The sequence below is a fragment of the Microchirus variegatus genome (assembly GCF_963457635.1).
Source record: "Microchirus variegatus genome assembly, chromosome: 6".
NCBI lineage: Eukaryota > Metazoa > Chordata > Actinopteri > Pleuronectiformes > Soleidae > Microchirus > Microchirus variegatus.
In genome coordinates this window covers 23,412,613-23,435,896 of record NC_139807.1, presented here as the reverse complement: position 1 = coordinate 23,435,896, position 23,284 = coordinate 23,412,613, and the positions used below count along the sequence as shown (strand labels likewise).

General features: G+C 42.4%; 1 protein-coding gene across 1 annotated transcript in view; it reads left to right on the top strand.

Moving 5' to 3' along the window:
- Window positions 1-23,284, top strand: part of plch2a (phospholipase C, eta 2a) — a gene marked incomplete at its 3' end in the record, with an annotated part of 183,410 nt that overhangs the window by 6,120 nt on the left and 154,006 nt on the right. Inside the window, exon 2 of the mRNA XM_083891041.1 lies at window positions 13,983-14,180. Within this exon, the coding sequence (XP_083747167.1) occupies window positions 13,983-14,180 (198 nt within the window). The remainder of the gene's footprint in view (window positions 1-13,982; window positions 14,181-23,284) is intronic.

Here is a 23,284-nt window from a genome sequence, read left to right as displayed (position 1 = left end):
TGTGTCATTGTAAGAATTTTTAACAATACTTAAACTTCAACAATAGATTAATCGGCCAGTGAATCTTAAAGCAGACCTAGACCGGAAGTTTCAATGAACGCTGTTGTTTAGTGTGTCTCTGCGTCATTACCTTGTTTACGAAGCCCTGAAGGTTCAAAACTAACAGTTCAGCCACTGCTGAGAACGCTGTGTTTTATTAATCTCAGGCTCAGAGAGATCTCTGAAAAAACCCGGTCTGGTTATGTAAACTGCAGTTCTCCTGAACAGCAGATCCTCCAGCTCCGTGCACTAGTCCGGGCACATCCGGTTGTGTATATTGTACCACAGAAGAAGAATAACGTCCATTGTGGAGGTGTTTCGCGAGCGACAGTGTCTTCTGACTCTGGGTCTGACTCCGGGTCAAAGTCATAAAAAGGGACTGTGGCGGGGAGTCGTGACGAAGCTATTTTTAAACACTGTTAAAACAATGTTTTGATAATGAGTAGCAGTGCATCTACCGTTCCAGAGGGGGGAGCTGCGCTTCTGAGAGGGGGTGTGCTGAATATGTCACTTTCAGGTATTGGCCAATCACAAGACAGTTGGGAAGGCTCTACGCTGGCTGGCCAATCACTACACACTCTGTCCACTCGTGTGAGAGTTCAGTTTGAAATATCACGGCTGAGGAACAGCATCAGAAAAGAGGGATTTCTATGAGCTCGTTTACAGCAACTAGGAGGTTTTTATCATAAAAGCAAGTTAATGTATGCAAGTAGACCTCCATAATTAACATATATGTGCAACAGGACCCAGGGTTTCCCCCAGAAAACCTGCTAAGCCCGGTGGTAGGACCTCTCGGGCAGCCTGCAGTGTTTTTGTTTAAAAAAAAAAAAAAAAAAAACTAAATTTTTAATTATGACTATTATGTGTTATTGTAAGACATCTATTAACAATACTTAAACACCAACTACAGAGTCTTACAAAAATAATTGAAAATAAATAATATCTATTTTTTTCACTTAAATACTAATTAAGTAATTGGCCAGTGCAATTAAAACAAGCCATGCAATGGTCACATTTTACAAAAGTAAAATAAATCAACATAAATAAAAAAGTGGTAGTGCCCCCTCATCTGCCTCATCTGCTACAGACAAACGGCCCTTTTATTTCTGCGCACCACCCCTGCGCTGTTCTCTTCTCCCTCGCCTGCGCTGTTCCTGCGCATCTGCGTCTCCAAGCGGTCTCTTCTGGATGATTTCTCTACGTGTTTTATCCCCACGTAAAAATAATGTTATTCATGACGAGGATGGAGTACAGTCGCGATGAAGTGCAGGTTATCCGAGTTGATTTGAGTAAAACTTGGTGACAGACTCTTAAAAGCAGAGCGCACCTTTCATCGTTTTCACTCCGTGGTCTCTGTTTATGGAGAAGACGCTTTAGCCCTGCAATTAACGGAATAACAGATGCATCAGATGAGCTGATGTCTTTAGTTACCTGCTTAAAGAGAGAGAATGTTCTCTGGTGTGAAGTGAATGTTGCGGGGAGTTCACAATCTGCTCCATATGCAGCCAAGTTTCGCTTTTGTGCAGAGACTTTCCAGCATTAATAGTTGCTGTTCCACAGTGTACTCGCTGCGTTTTGGCCGCCGATTTATTGGTGCATCCCTAAATATAACATATTGACAAGAACAATGTAACTAATGTTACGATAGTGTGACTTGGGTTTCTATCGGCACCTGGACAAGCGTGCGCTGCACCGATAACATGGGGGTTGCATGCGCCCTTGTTCCCCGGTATAGAAAAATCTGTGGTGTATAAAAAAATCTATTTAAAATAAATAAACAAGCAACGCAAAGCCTGGGGGGCTGCTAGGCTTATAATACACTGGGGGAAACCCTGAGGACCACCCTATGTGATCGAGCCATGCAATGCTGGTCACATTTAAAAGTAAAATAAAGCAACGTAAATAAAAAAACATTGGTAGTGCCCCCTCATCTGGTGCAGTCAAAAAATCTATTTAAAATAAATTACCGATACGCCAAGCGGGGGGGCCCGCCAGGCTTATAATACAATGGGGTAGGGCTGGGCGGTATACCGGTTCATACCGAATACCGGTTTTTTTTCCCGTCACGATATTAATTTTTTAATGTACCGCCATACCGGTATATTAAATTACACAACAGCCGCGTCGCTGCTGTCTGCTTTGCGAGTGAGCGCGCTCTGCGTGTAAATGTTTCATTAATGTTTATAGACTGAATGAAGCCTGTCATATTTGGAGAGTCAAATCACTTGCACAAAACTCATGATCAGCACTCAGCATTTGTTTGTTTGTCATTTAAACCTGTGTGCGCAGAGAGAGAGAGGCATTTTTGGCACGGGGCGGGAGAGAGAGAGAAAGGGCGAGCGAGTGGGAGGGAACGCGCTCTTGGTCATTAGTTCATTTACTTATTTTTGTGTAGGTAATATGTTGTGAAATATGTTTAAACTTAAATAAACGTCATCTACAGGTAGTTATGTGTCGTTGTATTAGTTCGTCCTGTTATTGACGTCATGCTGTCATCACCTGACAGTCTGGCTGATTGAAAGCCTCCAGATGCGCGATGTAAATACTATGAGAATATATTTTAATGTCTGTGTTTTTTTGTAGGGAATATTCGAATATCATTTTTGAGCAATTTCGACAGCCCAAGTAAGCATGTCTTGGAATATCGAGAATGCATGAAGTTAAGTCAGGGAATTTTTTGTCTTTGAATTCTGATTCCTCACTTCATTAGAATCATGAGTATTTCTTCTTTGTAAACAGCATCATTTTCTGGGGCCATGTGAACCTGTACTAGTGTGGAGTTATTCTACAGTATTTATGTCAGTAATATAGACCACCCTAAATTAATCTACTGCAGTAATTCTGTTCTCAACCAGTAGAAAATACTGTGAACACCTGATTATGCATGAAAAAAAAAATACCGTCATATACCGTGAAACCGTTCGAAATTTGAAAAATACTGTGATGTATATTTTTGGTCATACCGCCCAGCCCTAAACTGGGGGAAACCCTGCAATGCTTTTAGTAATTGATTTTTAACGATTTTTTAACGATTTGTTTTTGCAGCCCTAATTGGCACATTACAGACTACAGTGGTGGGGCCATACAGTGCTGTAGCTTGCTGACACATGCATGGCCCACGCTTATCTGCTCTGCTCTGGATCACTCCTCTTCATTTTTGCTCAGGCAATTATTATAGATAACACAGTGGAAGGTGAAGCCAGACTTGGTAACCTATTAAATACTAGGGGTGGGAATCTCTTGGCACCTCACGATTCGATTCGATTACAATTCAGAGGTCAACGATTCGATTCTAAACCGATTATCGATGCATCTCGATGCAACAATTTTTTACTTTAATACTTTGCTACTCATTTAAAAGTTAGATAAAGCAACATAAATAAATGTGGTAGTGCCCCCTCATCTGCCTCATCTGGTGCAGACAGCCCTTTTATTTCTGCGCACCGCCCCTGCGCTGTTCTCTTCTCCCTCTCCTGCGCCGTTCGTCGCTCCTGCGTCTCCAAGCGCTCATTTCATTTTGATTTGATCTAAAGCAGACTGGATCATTTCTCTACGTGTTTTATCCCCACATAAGAATAATGATCTTTATGACGACTGTGAAGTGAATGTCGCGGGTCGCGGGGAGTTGATAATCTGTGCCGCACGCAGCCAAGTTTCACTTTTGCGCAGAGACTTTCCAGCGTTTAACAGGCTCTGTTCCACCGTGAACTGGCTCTGTTTCTACCGCCGAATTATCGGTGCATCCCTAAATATAATATCTTTATTGACAAGAACGATGTAACCATAAGAATGACGCCCTTGATAGTGTGACTTGGGTTTCAATCGGCACCTGGACAAGCTTGCGCTGCGCGGATTACATGGGGGAACGTGCACTCTTGTTCCCCTGTATAGAAAAAGCTGAGGTGTATAAAAAAATCTATTTTAAATCAATAAACAAGCAACGCAAAGCCTGGCGGCCCGCTAGGCTTATAATACACTGGGGGAAACCCTGGCTCTTCAGCGAGCGAAGCGAACAGAATGTTGCAGCAGGCAAGGTACATTTATTTTTTTTTTTTATTCCGATCATTAACTTATCCGCATCGATTCGGAATCGTTCTAGAGAGAATCGCGATGCATCGAAGAATCGATTATTTTTCCCACCCCTATTAAATAGCCTCAGCAGTGAGCCGAGCACATTTGTGTTTGTAGGGATTCAAGAAGACAGCAGAGCTGAGGGTCGTCATTACAGCAGGGTGAAATAAATATAGTTGAATGATGTGCTGACTCCCTTGTAGTATAACACAGGTGTTACTGTATTTCCTGACTCATCAGGTACCTAAAATGTGGTGTAGAGAAGCCAGTGGCTGTCACTATAACAAGAACAGTTTAAAAATGCATTGAGCCTTTATTGATGTTGTGCAAGCGGTATATAACGGATTCCAGCTTGAAGCGCGCAAGTCGTTATACGCCCACGATGAGAAGCATGCGTTGAGCTCGTCTCCGCTTAATTCACCACTTGCGGTACTAGTTATTTTCAGTACTAGTTATTTTCTGCGGCTTCCACGGGCTTGTTGGGCTTTGGAACACATGGCATTTACAGTCTCACACACGCTCCCACTCACGTCTTTTTTTTGTCATATTTATCCCTGTTGACCGTGTACCAAACAAAATCTTCCTGCGCGTTTTCATTCGTTCACTAGAATCTCTTGCTCAGACTGTGTAAAATTCCTTTACTTTCCTTCGTTCAGTGCATTATTTGATCAAAGAGGTGAACCGCAGGGCCTTTTTAAATTGATTTGCATATGTAAATGGAGCGTGGGCAGGGAGGAGTTTGGCACCTCTGCATGTGTGCTCAATTCCACGTTGATTTGGGATGTACAAAGGGAACGTGCTTGGATCCATGCCTACGCACACTTTGATACATCTGAATTTATTTGTGCGTACGACCGTTTCTGGGTTTTGGTGTACGCCAAGATTTAGTAGGAAATCCACGCAAGTCTTTGTACATGAGGCCCCTGGTCTTCCGTTCCAAGTTTTTTTTGGGGGGGGGGGATCTTAGTTAGAGGGAACCTCCTGTTTTAAAATGGCTGGCTTACTGTTGGGTCAAGGGCGTGTCGTGTATCATGGTTCATGGAGATCAGCAATTTAAGGCAGAGTTAATTTTTTCTTCCTGTTTCGGGCGTTCCACTTCCTGTTGGGATGTCTCATACGCTATGCGGCATTAAAAAAAAAGAAGCCTGGCAGGCCGCTTTACTTGTCCCCCTGCCAGGCTTAGCGTTGCTTGATTTTTTTTGTAATTTATACACTACGGATTTTTCTAAAACGGGAAAGAAGTGCGCTGCGCCCTCATGTAATCGGTGAGCACTTTCTTGTCACCATCAAATGCGTCATTATTACGATTACATTGTTCTTGTCAATAAAGGTGTTATATTTAGGGATGCACTGATAATTCGGCGGCCGAAACACAGCGAGTAAGCTGCTGAACAGCACCTATTAAAAAAAGTGGTAGTGCCCCCTCATCTGGTGCAGACAGATTACTGTTAACTGTTCTCCCTCTCCTGCGCTGTGCGCTTTTCCGTATCCGACTGGATAATTTCTCTACACGCAATGTTAGCCCAACCACGCTACAATTAAGGGAAAAACGGATGCATCAGATGAGCTGATCTCTTTAACAACTTCTTCCCTGACCCTCTTTTTGGAGTCCCTGCTCGAAAATGACATGCCCAAACTAAATAGAGTAAACCTCTGCAGTTACAAGCTCTATGTGGATTGTCTTGGTATCAAAATGAAGATAACACTTGTGAGATTCCACCAGAGATGTAAGTTTCACTTACGGATGCACCGATCCACCTTTTTTCACTTCCGATCCGATCCCGATATCCGACTTTAGATAGCTGCCGATACTCCGATACTATTCCGATATGGATGCTGTTTGCTTTAATATTATTATCATTGTTTTGGTCATCATTTTGATTATAAGCTTTAATTAACTCCTTTATACAGGCAAGTATGATATGTACGACTTTTACAACGTTTACAGCGACTTTACAGACCCCTGGCGACACACACACACACACACACACACACACACACACACACACACACACACACACACACACACACACACACACACACACAGTGAGCGCATAGCAGCGCACACACAAACGGAGTCACAGACACACACATAAACGGAGTCACAGACGAGCCGTGAATGTTCAATCTCCAACACAATGCGTTGCCGGCGTTTAAAAAAATAAATAGTGTCTCCGTGTTAATCATTGATTTCACCGGACATTTTAGCCGGCGATATTTTTTTTCGCCAGCTAAATTCCCGTGACAACAGCCAAAAAACGGCATATATACTGGCTAACGTGAACCCTGGCTTGGAGGAGTGTAATTTTCATTGTTTTTATGCCGCTGTTCTCCTCAGCGAGCAGGCGTTTAAAACGGTGACGGCTGGGATTATGTCGCCTCGGCTGCAGGTTGCGGAGCTGAACTTCCTGGTTAACTCCTGGTCAATCATGCTCGCCTGCTAGCTGGCTGTAAACTGTGGAATGGATTTCCTGAACGGAGTCGTGCATCATTACTCCGCGTCTCATCGAGACACGCCTCGGTTCAGGAAACCCATTCCACTTTTTGCAGCCAGCTAACAGAGCAGTCAGGCAATCCCTTGTGGAGACATTTCAGCAGACGCACACACAGACGGATCAGAAATTTTCGATCCAACTGTACAGATTTCCGATCCGTCAATTATGTCTGTATCGGAACCCGATACGGATACTGGATCGGATCGGCCCCGTCCCTAGTTTCACTGTAGATGCCACTGTGTCAGGGTAAATGTACATGGAACACAGCATAACTGAAGGATTTTTCTCTCTCGCCTAAAAAAATATTGCATTTTTATTTAAAAGTTTCACTTTTGCGCAAAGAGACTTTCCAGCATTTAAAGGTGAAGTAAGTAGTTTATAGTGACATCTAGAGGAGAGGCTGAAATTTACAACAAAGAACTGCTCCTCTCCTCACCCCCTCCCTTCCCTGAGCGATACGGTATCCGCAGCCGGTCAAATGTCGTCCTCGTCGTCTTTCTCCGTGTCAGCAGATGAGGTTCGTGAGGCGAGGGAGAGGGTGAGCTACCGCGGCCTTAGCAGACGAAGCGGAGAGAGAGGAGGCGGGACTTCCGCTACAAGTAAATCGACGCTTGATTTGTTTTCTCACTTTTGTCCTTACAGGCTCCGGTAGAAACATGGCATCTCGCTGCTAACAGTGACAATGCAACTGCGGCCCGCGACCATGTTATGCAAATGTTCCTTTTCCTCACGATGACAGCATTTCAGTCACATTATGTCAATTTCCGCAATATTCCGCGTTTAATATTAGATTCCGTTTTTATTGGTCAATTCCGCCATTCCATCCGCGATTCTGTTAACGCGGAAATCATACGGCCCTACTGTATCTCTTTCAGGCCTTCACTTTAAAAGGAACTGCCATCAGCAGTACAATAAAAGGAACTGCCATCAGGAGTACAATAAATACATTTAAAGAGGAAGAATTTGCTTGTTGTACAATTGACTTTTTAATTTCCATTGAAAGTGGCATTTAAAAGTCTTTACCTCGCTGTAGGTACCCTGTTAATTGTTACATGTTACAGGGCTGAATTTCCATTCACACTTCCATTATAGACTGCAGGTTATTAAATGTCAAACACAGCAGGCTGTGGTGCAGTCACCGCTGTGCCAGGCTTTTATTCTGGCTTGTCGTCAGCCTCTGGAAGTGAAGCTCTTTCATATTCAGTACCTGGCACCTGTTTGTCATTTCATCTGGGTGGTGGGTGAGAGGTTTGATGACACCGGGCACTGCTCAGTGCGCGCACTGCTGCATCTCGCTGTCAGAAGTCAGCCTGAAGCTTGACCTAGTTCAATCCACAGTTTCACATTGTTTTGTCAGTGGTGTTTGAAGTATGGAGTTTTAGCAGCCAGAGCAAACGGGGTGAAAGATTTGAAGGCTTGTGCAAAGCTGTTTTGTTTAAGGTCAGGTTACTGCAATTGTAATTGCTGAATTATACAAGGTTTCAGGTGGTGTATTAAAGCTGCTTTCAGTGAAATTCCATTTAAAATCTGGGATTTGCTATCACTAGGGTTTAGGACTGTAGTGATACACTAAACTCACGATACGATACACGATATTCAGCTCACGATACGATATATATCATGATATTCAGCCAACGATACTCTTACATAATTTTCTGAAATATTTAAATGGGACAAAGTGATTTTGGTGACATCTTGCGAGTGTTCCATTTACTTGGATTGAATTAATTGAACCGAAAACTAAAAACATCAGTTACACAATATATGTCTCTGACTGGACAGAGTCTACAGCTTGCAAATGCTGGACAAAATGAATTAAAGATGTGTTTAATGTGATGAGAAAATTAGTTCCCTTTATTGAAACAGTGCAAACTGTAGCTTACAAGCCTGAATAGTAAACAACAATGGAGAGTTAAAAGTGCATCAAGTGGCCTGTTCTGAACAGTTTTTTTAGCTGGACACTGAACACATGAAGCAGCCAGTCTAGCCACCAGGTAAGTAAACATAGTACCAGGGCTTTCCCCAAACAGTCAATAAGAACAACTTTTGAACATTTAATTTAAAATTAGTGCTGGGCCATGAACGGCGTTAACACATGACTCGTTTCCATGACGACTGACCGGAAAAATACACGCGTTACGTCATGTGACTCCCGATTGTTAAAATGAGTCTCTTAAGAAACACTAAACTTTAAAAACAGAGGCACACATATGCAGTACACAGGTACGCTGGTTATTTGTACTGCTGCTTTTTTCATCTGATAAACAGACTGCTCCAGTTTCACTGTAGGCTAACAGAGCTAACTGTGGCTGGACTCTGGTGACACGGCACGAAAAACTGTGTTACTTTCTTCTTTTTAAACCCGAAGTGTTTCCACACATCTGCTTTTAAGCATGAAAGTGTTGGACTTATGTTCGCCGCTATTTTCTTGAATCTCCTCGCTCTCACTGAGTAAACAGGAAGAGGGAGGCGTCGGCGTGTGAAGACTGGTCACTTGCTATAAATGCTCTACATCGACACTAGTGGCTGGCTGACAAAATCGCTCTTCCTGCAAGGACGTGCCAGGCGGAACACGGGGGATTTGAATGGGACTTAATGTATCGATACGCGCGGCTAAAAAATCTATACTTTCTGGGAAAATAAAAAATCGATATATGTGACCCGCCACTGACCAAGCGGGAACAAGTCGGCAAAGCGCAAAATGAGAAAAAACAGGATTTTTTTTTTTTTTTTTTCAAAATTAGGGATTTCTGTTATTTTCAAAATTACACAATTTGAAGTTTTGAAGAAGCCACTACATGCTTCAAATCACAGTATTGTGGGTCTTAAAACCATAAACTTTTTGTTTGAATTAAGGTTGTTTTATAACTGTGAATCACTCCTAGTTTGGGTGTGGTGATCTCACAATCCAGAGCTTTTGTTGTTTATTCAGCCAATCAGCTGACGATCACGGAGAATACACATGGCTAATTAATATGCATGTACAGAGATGGAGGGAGGGAGGGGAGGGGGAGAGAGAGAGTGTCTGGAACGTTCCAGCGGTTGTGTGTGTGTGTGTGCAGTGCGAAATTAAAGCGTGATTGTCATCAAAGCAGTAGTCATCAAAGCTTTGTTGAACACATTAAGGCAAGGAGAACAGGACAATAATTGTCTGTGGCTGAACATCTTCACAAGGACAGAGAAAGCACAGAGACTGCTGGTGTGTGGACTGTTAGCATTTTAAGCTAGCGATCTTTATGCTAACGTGTTAGCAGACTTCATCGTCCCAAAAACAACAAACAGATGGATTATTCAGCGGCTGAAAGATAACAGGACAGACACAGTAGTTGTCTGAGATGATGACGTGACACCAGCATGTCACCATTTAGCCTGCATATCAACTGTGATGGACAGAGTGGGTACAGCCACATTGTGGGGGAGGAACTGGTATTGAAGATGATAATATAGTCCATGGTCTGGAAAATATTGAACTCTCCTTCACACACTTGGGGCGCTTTCACACCACTAGTTTGATTATTTGATCCACACCAGGCAATACAATTGTTATTATGTAACATATGACTCCAGTGTGGTCCGCTTTCACACCAGCAAACGAACCAAAATTGGCCCGATTGACGTTTCATCAATGTGTATATATCTTCCGGTAGAAAAGCGTAAATTTTAACTCACTATGGAGCAACACGTTCGCACATTGCTACTTGCTCTGATCTTCGTTTATTACATTCTCTGTATTGGCCATTTTTGGCAAAATATCCAATTTGAGAATGAGTCGCGGCTGCGTCTGGAGAACAATCAGCTGATGCACTGGAGTCGGCGAAGACGTATAGCGTGTCATTTCAGGCAGAGGCGCTATTTTCATGAATGTGGTCGTGCTAACTATGAGACGGAGATTGCTCCAAAGACCTACAAGGTAGGCTATGTCCATGGCATTTACTGCAAAATATGGTTTGGACCCGAGTTCGCGTTCTCACCAGAGGGACCGCACCAGAGTCTGACATTTGATGAGGAGTCAAGCGGACCGAGACCACCTCTTTTTAGCGGTCTCGGTCCTCTTGATTTGGTGCGGACCCGAGTGCGATTGATGCTTTCACACCAACGAAAATGAAACGAACTAGAGTTTTTGGTTCGAATGGATTGTTTGGTGCGCACCAACTGCTGTTGGTGTGAAAGCGCCCTTAGATATATTTTATTTAATATTTGATGTATGTATCTATCTTTCACCTTTCTTGTTTCTCATTTTTATTCAAGTGCTTTTTGTAACAGAAGAATTTCCCTCTGGGGAAGTAAATTCCGATTCTTATCAGTCCACTGAAGTACTTAAGGCAAATAACACTACATTGACATGAACTACATTCATTCCTTTTTTCCCAAACTGCTACACTGTTTCTGTCCTGTGGGCTTACAGATATCAGATGTCACTGACAGCTAGACTGGGTGGGGGGTTGTGACCATGTAAATGTGATGCAAATGAGCAGCTATTGGCCTGGCTCCTCAAGTTGGTCAAAATCTTTCAGGCTGAATTTCTCCCTAAAGCAGTTTGAGGAGTGCCTACATTCAAATGGCCACATCTTCTTCAACAAATTAAAAGATTTACATGTGTTTGACATTTTTGGAAAGCTTAGAAATCACACTTTCGGAATCTGTAAATAACTCCAAATGTCCCGAAGTAGACTTGTGAACGCTTTTGCCATGGCTGGACACACATATCGCAGAATCGATAAAATCGCACAGCCCTACTAGGGCTGGGTATTGCTTCTCTTTCGTTCACAAGGTCCTGATAGAATTCAGTTCAATTCGATATTGATTTATTTAGAGATATTACAGTTTCCATACCAATTGTGTTTGGTGCATCATTGAATTCTTATTATCTAAATAGGGGTGTCACGGTATGAAAATTGAACCTCACGGTAATTGTGACCAAAATTATCACGGTTTTCGGTATTATCGCGGTATTTTTTTAAAAGTGTGTGAATACATTGAAAGCATTGATAGTCCTAAAAGCCATGCATTTTTAATATGCTGGCGGTGGGCGCTGCATGTTAACATTATTGACACAGTATTGTGGGTCTTAACACCATAAACTTTGTTTGAATTAAGGTTGTTTTTATCGCTGTGTGTCAATCCTAGTTTGGGTGTGACGATCTCACATTCCAGAGCTTTTGTTGCTTTTTCAGCCAATCAGCTGATGATCACGGAGAATACACATGGCTAATTAATATGCAGTACAGAGAGAGCGAGAGAAAGGGGAGAGATAGTGCATAGAACTTTCGTGTGTGTTTGTGTGTGTGTGTGTGTGTGTGTGTGTGTGTGTGTGTGTGTGTGTGTGAGAGAGTGTGTGCAGTGTGAAATTAAAGCGTGATTGTCATCAAAGCAGTCATCAACAAAAGCTTTGTTTGACAAAGGAAGGCAAGGAGAACATGACACTAATTGTCTGTGGCTGAACATCTTCACAATGACAGCGAAAGCACATAGACTGCTGGTGTGTGGACTGTTAGCATTTTAAGCTAACGTGTTAGCAGACTTCATTGTCACAAAAACAACAAACAGATGGATTATTCAGCGGCTGAAAGAGAGCAGGACGTGTCCTGCTCTCTTTCAGCCGCTGAATAATCCATCTGTAGTTGTCTGAGATGATGACGTGACGCCAGCACCGCGCTGTACTGTTATGGGTGAGTTTTCATATACGTATATGTCCTGAGGGCTGTCGTCTCCTCCTTCGGCCATGATTCCAGCTACGATAAAGTTTGAACATCAGGTTGTAGGCTACAGATTGCGCCTGCGCGGCAACTTCAGCAGACGGAGACGCTGGAAAGGCTCACGGTTCCTACACCGCGGGCGCGGTTATTCACCGAGATAATAATTTTTTTTGAAAGGAAGACGGTAATTATTATCGTCAAAAATGTTATCGCGGTTTACGGTTACACCGTTAACCGTGACATCCCTATATCTAAATAAAACAAATCTACAAGCAAATCTGGGACCTCCGCTCTTAACTGTTGTAGTGACTTGATATTCCCGTTGAAATCTGCTATCATTATCTCAGGAGTAAATCTAGGAGAAGCAATTCCAGTATGCTACATTTTATCTATTCGGAGGGCAGAATGCCATAAAAGTCCTCTCTGCTCTTGCGGTGTAAAGAAAGTTAGCAAAAAAAGCCATAAAATCCTCCTAATATGTCATAGAGACTCAGGAATAATGTTCATATAACATACTGAACTCATCAACAACAACAGTACAGACAAAATATTTGCATTAAAAAAAATATTTTGCAGACCGAAAATCATGTGACGCCACCTACCGCCGTCTACCAATCATTGCAGTCAGTAGAGTCTCAGCTGCCGAGCAACCACGGGTTGCCAGTTACGTCAGAAAACGAAACCTAAAAGACCTTGGTATTTTGAATTTGAATGTAGTAACCGTTTTGGGTCACATTCTTACATATGGAATAAATATGAATATAAAAAATATAAAAATATATGAATATAAAATAATATAAATATAAAATATGAAAACAAAAGAAGAAAATGCAGTTTTCTAATATGAGGGAGAGCCTCAGTAAGACAGACAGAGAGCACGGTAATTGATAAAAGGCTTTTTTCATGTGGAGATATGTGATGTCAGTCAACAGGTATGGGAATGTCAGAACTCCGTCCATTCAAGTCCCCAGAGGGTACGCCTTCTGACATGAAACATAGTCATTAATTGGTCCTGGAGCATAAAAGAAGCTCCTTTATTAACACTGTGTTGTCCCACTGTCATCCTCTGGCTTTTTTCTCTGGGTCGTTGCCTCTCACTCCACACATTTAGCAAATCTCCTCTGCCAGGATTAATGCTTCCTAGGGATTTACGAGATCCACCCACCCAACCACACGTAGCACACTTCACTTACCGTTTGTGTGGAGTGCTTGCATGTCTTTTCTGTTTTCTATCAATGCACCTTCAGTCTCTCTTTCATCAGGAGGCAGCAGTTTTCAGCATGTCTGATAGATGCTAGCTGAGGGGGAAATGAAGAAATGATGGCACAGCATGAAGACAAATTGTAGCTTTTGGAAACACACTGCAGCTTTTCAGATGGAAGAATATTGAAGAGGTGACGGTGCAATAAGCCGGTTTGCTGGTCCAATAACATCACAAGTTTATTGACCAACTGTTGATACCATTCAGAGAGGGAGAGAATATTTTTTCAGGGCTTTTCTCGTCACTGAATCTGCTTTTTACTTATTATTACTATGAAACAAACCACCAGAAGTAACAAAGATACAGGACTAAATTACTCGCACTAATATTCTCTCTCAAATTAAATTATCCTCCTTGAAGTTTTTTAATTATTCAAAATGAGCATGTACAAGAAGAACAGTTTTATCCCCATTGGCCCAGGGTCTTCAGCCCTGATGTGTACAAGTGCCACGGCCACCACAAGAGACAAGCCGGGACCTATGGCTAAAGGGGCTTTCTGCTCTGAGGGTGACAAGGAAAAAGAGAAGAGCCTGCAGCAGGCCACTCATGTGGTGGAGGAGCTTTTCTGGATAGGCAACAGCATCGTGGCCTTCTCCAAATGGAGGCTCGGTTACATGGGTAAGCTTAAGGAGATACAGTTTGACTTGGGTTTTGTGCAGCAAATCAACTGTGGTGACTCAAGGCTTCAGCCCTGATGGTTTTATTGAGATCTTTATGGTTATAAGGAGACAATGATAATTTTGGGTTAATTCACCTTTAGATAGAAGCTCGGAGGACAGTTAATGTAACAGACTGGATGTTTGTTAAGGGTAAGATCATTGGTTTACTGGAACAATGTAAGTAAATGTGTAAATCTCAGCCTCTGCTGATGACTCGGATCGTTTTAAGAAGACCATGTTGATGATTATGAAATTTGATTCCAGTCTTGATTATGAATCATTGATTTTTGGTTTCTTCAAAGTTGGTTGACGTTTTATTGATACTTGGCTGTAGCAATGAAGTCAGAAATTTGCAGCTGTGTTTTTTATATTATAGTCTGCCAATTTAGGTGCTGTCCGATCTGAGAACTCTGTTATTTACCACCAGTTCCCTCTGTTTTTATTCTATTCTATATACCAATTCAACACTGTGCTTCCCAGAAGAAAAAATGAAATAAAAATTAAAGCTCTAAAATTAGCTTTGAGTTTAGTCTTAGAATACATCTTTATTTTTGACTGCGTCATATGGAATACAAGCAGAAGTTTTTCTTTGAGGTTGAGTTTCTTGTAGGGCTGGGCGATATGGCCTCAAATCAATATCACGATATATTGAGCAGCTCACATCGATAAGGATAAATGAACGATAAGTTTGAAGACGCTAGATGATGTCATCACCTAATTTGCATAATTGACAATTTGACTGATATAAGCATGTACACCGTGACAAACAGATATCAGTATAAGCACATTGTTCTGGACTAAAAAATATGCATTACATCCATTTTGAAAATACCTTTTTAGAAGCTTTATTTGTCATTGACCCATATATATGTGTGTGTGTGTGTGTGTGTTTCATGTGATATGCGATATATGATATATTTTGTGTGAGACCGAGTGAAAGAAACATTTACACCGCGCTCTGTAAGCCAGATGTCAGAGACTGACTAAGATTAAGAACCCTTTAAGTCCCGCAATTCTGCAGTGAGTTAGTGAACACACACAGCACACAGTGAGGTGGAGAACATGCTAACCCAGCGCAGTGAGCAGGATAAGTGAGGGGGTTAAGTGCCTTGCTCAACAGCACTTCAGCTGCGGACTGGTCGGGGACTGAACCGGCTACCTTCCGGTCTCGAGCTCGAAGCCCTAACCACTAGGCCACAGCTGCCCCAAAGCATTTGTGTTTTTTCTCCCTCGTCGTGTTCGCGTGGTATGTTATAGCACGTCGTATTGTGTGAAGCTGTAAAAACCTGCGGCCATGAACGCATCATTTAAAAACCAGGAAGCGTTGTTGTAAATCAGACTGTGGCAGCAGGTACAACAAGCTCCTGCTGTGGGGTGGACGTACGTGTACATTCACGGCTCATGTATTAAAAAATGGTCGGGTTTAAATTGGGCTCAGGCTCGTAATTACAGTCAATGTGTCGGGCCGGGCTGGGACAGGCTTGGGCTTGATTTTTTGGGCCCGTTTTAAGCTCTAGCGGGCATCCCGGCAGCACTTGCCACAAAAGTCTCGCTCGGATGAGTTGGAAAGTCGCCAGAATTAGCGACAAAGTCGGCAAGTTGGCAAAACTGCTACCGCACCCCCCGCGGTTGCCTCTTCGTCTTTCCTCACCGTCTCTTTCCCTTATTGAGAGGGCGTGGAGTCAGGTGATTACACACGCTGTACACAGCCGAGTGTCTTGAAGGGACATGACCATACCGGTAGCCTGCCTACATACACACACAGCCAAAAACAACAGTTATTTTCTTTTTGTGTCCAAACTTTTTGCAAAGAGGGCCAGATTTGGTAAGGTGAAAACGTGTGGGGGCCGACCATTCAGCCTGACTATCTTTGAACCAATAACATTAAATACAAAATGTGTCCAGCCATGGCAAGAGCGTTCACAAGTCTACTTCGGGACATTTGGAGTTATTTACATATTCCCGAAAGTGTGATTTCTAAGCTTTCCAACAATGTCAAACACATGTAAATCTGATATTTTTTGAAGAAGATATGGCCATTTGAATGTAGGCACTCCTCAGACTGCTTTAGGGAGAATTTTAGCCTCAAAGATTTACACCTTCTGAGAGCCAAGAGACAGAATCATCACATTTACATAGCACAACCCCCTCCTGGTCTAAGCTGTCAGTGAAACACCCTGCTCTGTATGAGCACAGCTACTATTGTTGTGAGCTACACTGCTACACAGAACAATACATACAGTTAGGCCCATATATTTGGACATCGACACAGTTCTCTTTATTTTGGCTCTATACACCACTACAATGGATTTGAAATGAAATGAACAATATGTGCTTTAACTGCACACTTTCAGCTTTAATTTGAGGGTATTTATCAAGTGAACGGTGTAGGAATTACAACACTTTCTATATGTGCCTCCCACTTTTTAGGGGACCAAAAGTAATTGGACAATCGACTGAAAAGCTATTTCATGGACCATTGTGGGCTATTCCCTCATTATTTCATCTTCAATGACACGGGTAAAAGTTCTGGAGTTGATTCCAGGAGTGACATTTTGAATCTGTTGCTGTTAACTTTCTATATGAGATCCAAGGAGCTGTCACTGTCAATGAAGCAAGCCATCATTAGGCTGAAAAATCAAAACAAACCCATCAGAGAAATAGCAAAAACATTAGGTGTGGCCTAATCAACTGTTTGGAACATTCTTAAAAAGAAAGAATGCACCGGTGAGCTCAGCAACACCAAAGGACCTGGAAGACCACAGAAAACCACTGTGGTGGACGACAGAAGAATTCTTTCCCTAGTGAAGAAAAACGCCCTTCACAACATTTGGCCAGATCAAAAACACTCTCCAGGAGGTAGGTGTATGTGTCTCAAAGTTAACAATCAAAAGAAGACTTCACCAGAGTGAATACAGAGGGTTCACCACAAGATGCAAACCATTGCTGAGCCTCAAAGACAGGAAGACGAGATTAGAATTTACCAAACAACACCTAAAAAAGCTGTTATAATGCTGAAAGAACATCCTCTGGACAGATGAGACCAAGACCAACTTGTACCACAGTGATGGGAAGAGAAGAGTGTGGAGAAGGATAGGGACTGCTCATGATCCACAACATACCACCTCATCAGTGAAGCATGGTGGTGGTAGTGTCATGGTGTGGGCATGTATGGCTGCTAATGGAACTGGTTCCATTGTGTTTATTGTTGATGTAACTGCTGACAAAAGCAGCAGGATGAATTCTGAAGTGTTTCCAGCAATATTATCTGCTCATATTCAGCCAAATGCTTCAGAACTCATTGGACGGAGCTTCACAGTGCAGATGGACAATGACCCAAAGCATACTGCAAAAGCCACCAAAGAGTTTTTTAAGGCAAATATGGAATGTTATCAGTCAATCACCTGACATGAATCTGATTGAGCATGCATTTCACTTGCTGAAGACCAAACTGAAGGGAAAATGCCCCAAGAACAAGCAGGAACTGAAGACTGTGTCAGTAGAGGCCTCACAGAGCATCACCAGAGATGAAACCCAGTGTCTGATGATGTCTATGCCTTTCAGACTTCAGGCTGGAATTGACTGCAAAGGATTTGTAACCAAGTATTAAACAATGAAAGTTTGATTTATGATTGTTTGGTTTGTCCAATTACTTTTGGTCCCCTAAAAAGTGGGAGGCACATATAGAAAGTGTTGTAATTCCTACACCGTTCACTTGATTTGGATGTAAATACCCTCAAATTAAAGCTGAAAGTGTGCAGTTAAAGGACATCTTGTTCGTTTCATTTCAAATCCATTGTAGTGGTGTATAGAGCCAAAATAAAGAGAACTGTGTCAATGTCCAAATATTTATGGGCCTAACTGTATACAATACATGAAAAACTGGACATAATATCCTCTTAAGATTTGAAATGAAATAACCCAAAACATATGGGGGGGGGGGTTGGCTTATTCTGTTATCATTTGTTTAGTCATACAGTGGTATGCAAAACCCTGTAAATCTTCACGATTTTCCTTTATAAATCATTGGTGGTTTGAAAAAGACATTTCAGTTAAATATATCATATAGGAGAAAAACACAGTGATAATTGAGACGTGAAATAAAGTTTATATGATTTACAGAAAGTGTGCAAGAATTATTCAAAGAAAATGTATGATTTATAAAGGAAAATCATGAACATTTACAGGGGTGCCACTACCATACCACGCATACCACTGTATTTCCATCATCTGTTTTTGTTGTTACATGAAAACAAAATATACTTTATATACTTAAGAGAGAAAGATCAAAGATAGACACATATTTCTAATATCAAATCCGACACTAATGAAATGCATTGTGGCTTTGTGGTGTAGTGTGGTCTGTCGCTGAATGAGCTGATAATGTCCTAACTCACAACTCAAAGCATTAGCATCCCAGTCAATACTGCACACACAACGCTGTGTCATTTACACATGATTCAAACACTTCAGCACGTTTGTGCTGAAGCTAGTGAAACAATAACAAGAAAAAACGTCCCTGTGTGTGACTGAACACTTGTGTGGTGTCGGTCAGGAGTGATTCGTTCGAACGTACGAATCATTTGAGTGAACGAACTGACTGGGATCACTTTATGAACTGATTTGTTCCATTTTTAGTTCAGTTGAGCTCAGCAGCGAGCATGGCGGCCGGGAGTGGAACTGCCGGGTCCTGTGAATCACTCGTAAAGTCATTCGCCGACGCCGTCGCCGTCACTCACTCGTGAATCTTCGGCAAACCACGCCAGCCAACGTGCGCCGAGCGGGGAGGGAGAGGGAGTGACTGTGAACTGTCTCTGCCCGGCCGTGCTGCTGTGATTCGTACACTGTCAGTACACTGACTCACTCATGATTCGCGCGTACAGCAGGTGAACTGACGCTGAGGTACGAACTGACACACAAGAGAACTGGTGTACTGATGCTGAGGGATGAACTGACACACAGAGAGGAGGTGAACTGACGCTGAGAGATGAACTGACACACATCGCTGGTGAACTGACGCTGAGGGATGAACTGACACAGAGAGGAGGTGAACTGACGCTGACAGATGAACTGACACACAGAGGAGGTAAACTGACGCTGACAGATGAACTGACACACAGAGAGGAGGTGAACTGACGCTGAGGGATGAACTGACACAGCGCTGGTGAACTGATGCTGAGAGACGAACTGACACACAGAGAGGAGGTGAACTGACGCTGAGAGATGAACTGACACACAGCGCTCGTGAACTGACGCTGAGAGACGAACTGACACACAGAGAGGAGGTGAACTGACGCTGAGAGACGAACTGACACACAGAGAGGAGGGGAACTGACGCTGAGGACATGAATCTCGTCCGCGCTGTCACTCACTCACTCTATGACCCGCGGCGCGTACGTACTGCACTCAGGGAGGAGGTGAGTCACGTAGCGGGGCACTGGGCTCCTGCTTAGAACTGAACGATTCGGTGAACGAATCTTTTGAACGAATCATTTTAATGAACTGATTCAAGTGATTCAGTACACTCAAATGAACTGCCAATCCCATCACTAGAGTCTAGGTCCAGTGTGTGGAGTAAAAATGCAGTTTTGACATTTTAAAGATTATCCACCCAGATAATGTAGTATAATGTCTTTTATAAAAAATAAATGTCACATCCACAATTTAAAACGGTGTTTCCCAAAATCCTCATTCATCTTCATTCATAAGATCACACAATCCACCTTTTGATCACAAATTAATTTTATCTGACCAAGACATGTTTAAAAATGAAAAAAATATCAATGCATTTATTTGTCATGGGCTAATTGTAGCTATAATATGGTCTTTTATGATATGGTTTTCCTCAATGACTTGAAATTATGCTCAAAATTTCAACGAATAGTTGCAACAATGTTGTGTATAAACATCTTCAGTTTTTAACATTAACAGTTTCATTAGTGTTAAATCTCAGTGAAAAACATTTCAGCTGTTGAGTAGATGTTATCCCTCAGATGTCATGGATGCACTACAGTGTGTGCAAGGAGGAGGAAATACTGTAGGTTAGTATTTACACAGACACGTTTTTGTTTAGTTGTTGTCACCTAGATAATGCTTCCCGTGTGCTCTAATATATCAATTGTGCAGATAGGATCTTGGCTTATGTTTAACCCATTGAACATTCAATGTTCCTCCAAAATGCGACTTCTTCCCATCAACCCACTTTAAATCTGATGTTACCATGACAACAGACCCAGACCCTGACTAGTAGAGAGTGTGCTGCCTTTCTGTGTATCTAGTGCTCTACTTTTGCCTCTTGTCTCTAGAAGGTGTTGTACACATGCTGCTGTTCAGTCTTTGATCTCTGCTTGTATTTTTACCTGTAAAATTCAGCAACAGTTTATTCCCTTGTCTTTGTCCTGGTGTCGTTTGTACCGATTCAACTGCTTTGCTTCCGTAGAGCATCTTACGAAATGCATTTTCTCTTTTCAATTGATTTTTGTTTCCCTCCCTAGCATGTTGCCCAAGTTGATTTGCATTTAAAAACTCAATAAGCAGGGAAGGTATTTAAAACAATAACTTTGTGGTCTAGTCAAGCTCATAAAAAAGCGATGAGATATTTTTTTTTTTTTTGGCTCATAGTTGCACTGTCCGCTGCCTGACGTGTGGCTGTATTGGCACTATGCTTCTATACTTGGCACCGATTCATCTTGCCTTCACGTAAAATTTTTCCGTTAACTACGTAAGCGCTTTAGTTGAGGTTAGCCCTCTGCTAATATAAAACCCAAGTGCTGGTTAAGGATGAGCAAACTGAATGCAACTTTATCCATTGCATTTAGTTTTCAATTAACCCCTATCAACATTGTTTAATTGATTAAACCTTTAATGGCTTAAAGGTTTAAGCCATTAAACCCATAGGACAAGAGAAATTATCATAAACATCCATAAAAGCGAGAGAAAATAACAGTACAAGACAAAAGCACACAGTGAGAGAACTTATCTAGCCCTAACCCCACCCCCAAAGGTTGAAGGTTTAAACATGACATAACATAGCTCAGCCACTGAGCGTGGGTGGGCGGGACAGCATCTTTCCACCTCAACAATTTTGCACGCCTAGCCAGGAGAGAGGCAAATGACAGAGCTCGCCTTTTAGCTGGGGTCAGGCGCACATCGACCTCCCCCATGGTTCCGAAAAGACCGACCAGAGGGTTGGGCTCCATGTTAAAACTGACAATTAGAGATAAGGTTTGGAAAACTTCCCTCCAGTATTTCTCCAGACTAGGACATGTCCTAAACATGTGGATAAGTGAAGCCTCCTCTCGCTTACATTTGTCACAACAGGGATCCACATCTGGGCAAAAACGAGATAATTTGGCTTTGGATATATGGGTCCTGTGTACAACTTTGAACTGTAGCAAGCAGTGACGAGCACAAAGAGAAGTTGAGTTAATCAGTTGGAAAATTGTGTCCCATATTACTTCTGACAGAGATAGGTTCAAATCCTGTTCCCATGCGTTTTTAATTTTGTCGAGTGGTGCCCGCCTTATGCCCAGCAGCTTGTTGTAAATAAGCTGCTGGGCGTGATGGCTGCATGATGGCTGCAAATTGAGAAGTGCATCAGCAATGTTCACATCAGGAGTCTGAGGGAAACTTGGTATCTGACAGCGAAGAAAGTGTCTTATTTGCAGATACCTGAAAAAGTGAGACTTTGGAAGTTTAAACTTTTCAGTAAGTTGCTCAAATGATACAAAGCTATTATCTATGAAAAGATCCCTGAAACGCTCAATACCCAGTCCCCATTCCTGAAATGTTGGGTCTAATAGAGGAGGTTGAAAAAAATTATTGGCAGAAATGGGACTCGAAAGGCAAAAACCAGAGTAGCCAAAATGTCTCCTGAACTGAGCCCACACCCTCAACTTATGCCGAACGACCGGATTATCTATGGGTTGACTTGGTGGGAGAGGAAGTTTAGATCCAAGAAGTGCCAAAACTGAAAAGCCTTTGGCAGAGCCCAACTCCATCGCCACCCATGAGGGGCATTCAGATCGACCGTGAAAGCATGACCAAAACATAAGACAGCAAATGTTGGCTGCCCAGTAATAAAAACGAAAATTAGGCAACGCCATACCCCCCTCTCCCTAAGGCTTTTGGAGATGGACCTTATTTAGCCGAGGGCGCTTTCCTTTCCATACATGACATTTGGAGTTATTTACATTTGATTACGAAAGTGTGATTTCTAAGCTTTCCAACAATGTCAAACACATGTCCATCTGATCATTTTTGAAGAAGATGTGGCCATTTGAATGTAGGCACTCCTCAAACTGCTTTAGGGAGAAATTCAGCCTGAAAGATTTCGACCTTCTTGAGGAGCCAGGCCAATAGCTGCTCATTTGCATCACATTAACATGGTCACAACCCCCCACCCAGTCTAGCTGTCAGTGACATCTAATGTCTGTTAGCCCACAGGACAGAAACAGTGTAGCAGTTTGAAAACAAAGGAATGAATGTAGTTCATGTCAATGTAGTGTTATTTGCTGTAAGTACTTCAGTGGACTGATAAGAATCAGAATTTACTTTATTGATCCCCAGAGGGAAATTCTTCTGTTACAAAAAGCACTTGAATAAAAATGAGAAACAAGAAAGGTGAAAGATAGATACATACTTCAAATATCAAATAAAATATATCTAAGTGTGTGAAGGAGAGTTCAATATTTTCCAGACCATGGACTATATTATCATCTTCAATACCAGTTCCTCCCCCACAATGTGGCTGTACCCACTGTCCATCACAGTTGATATGCGGCTAAATGGTGACATCACAAGCGCACCCTCTTCTGCTTCCTCTTCTGTGCTGTAACCTTTGGTGCTGGGCATGTGAAGTCTTTTGCCTCATCAGAACAGAAAGGCCTGATTTTTTCAAAAAGATACGTCTGCCTGTCCATGGTCAGTCCAGGTGGGGCCAGGACGGGAAGACTGTCAACAGGGGGCAGCCTGGGTTGCGCAGTAGCTGAAACTCGATAGGCTCTGCATCACTGTGAGTTTGAGCAAGCGCCACACCTGGTCTGTTGGCATCAAAGCTGTGAC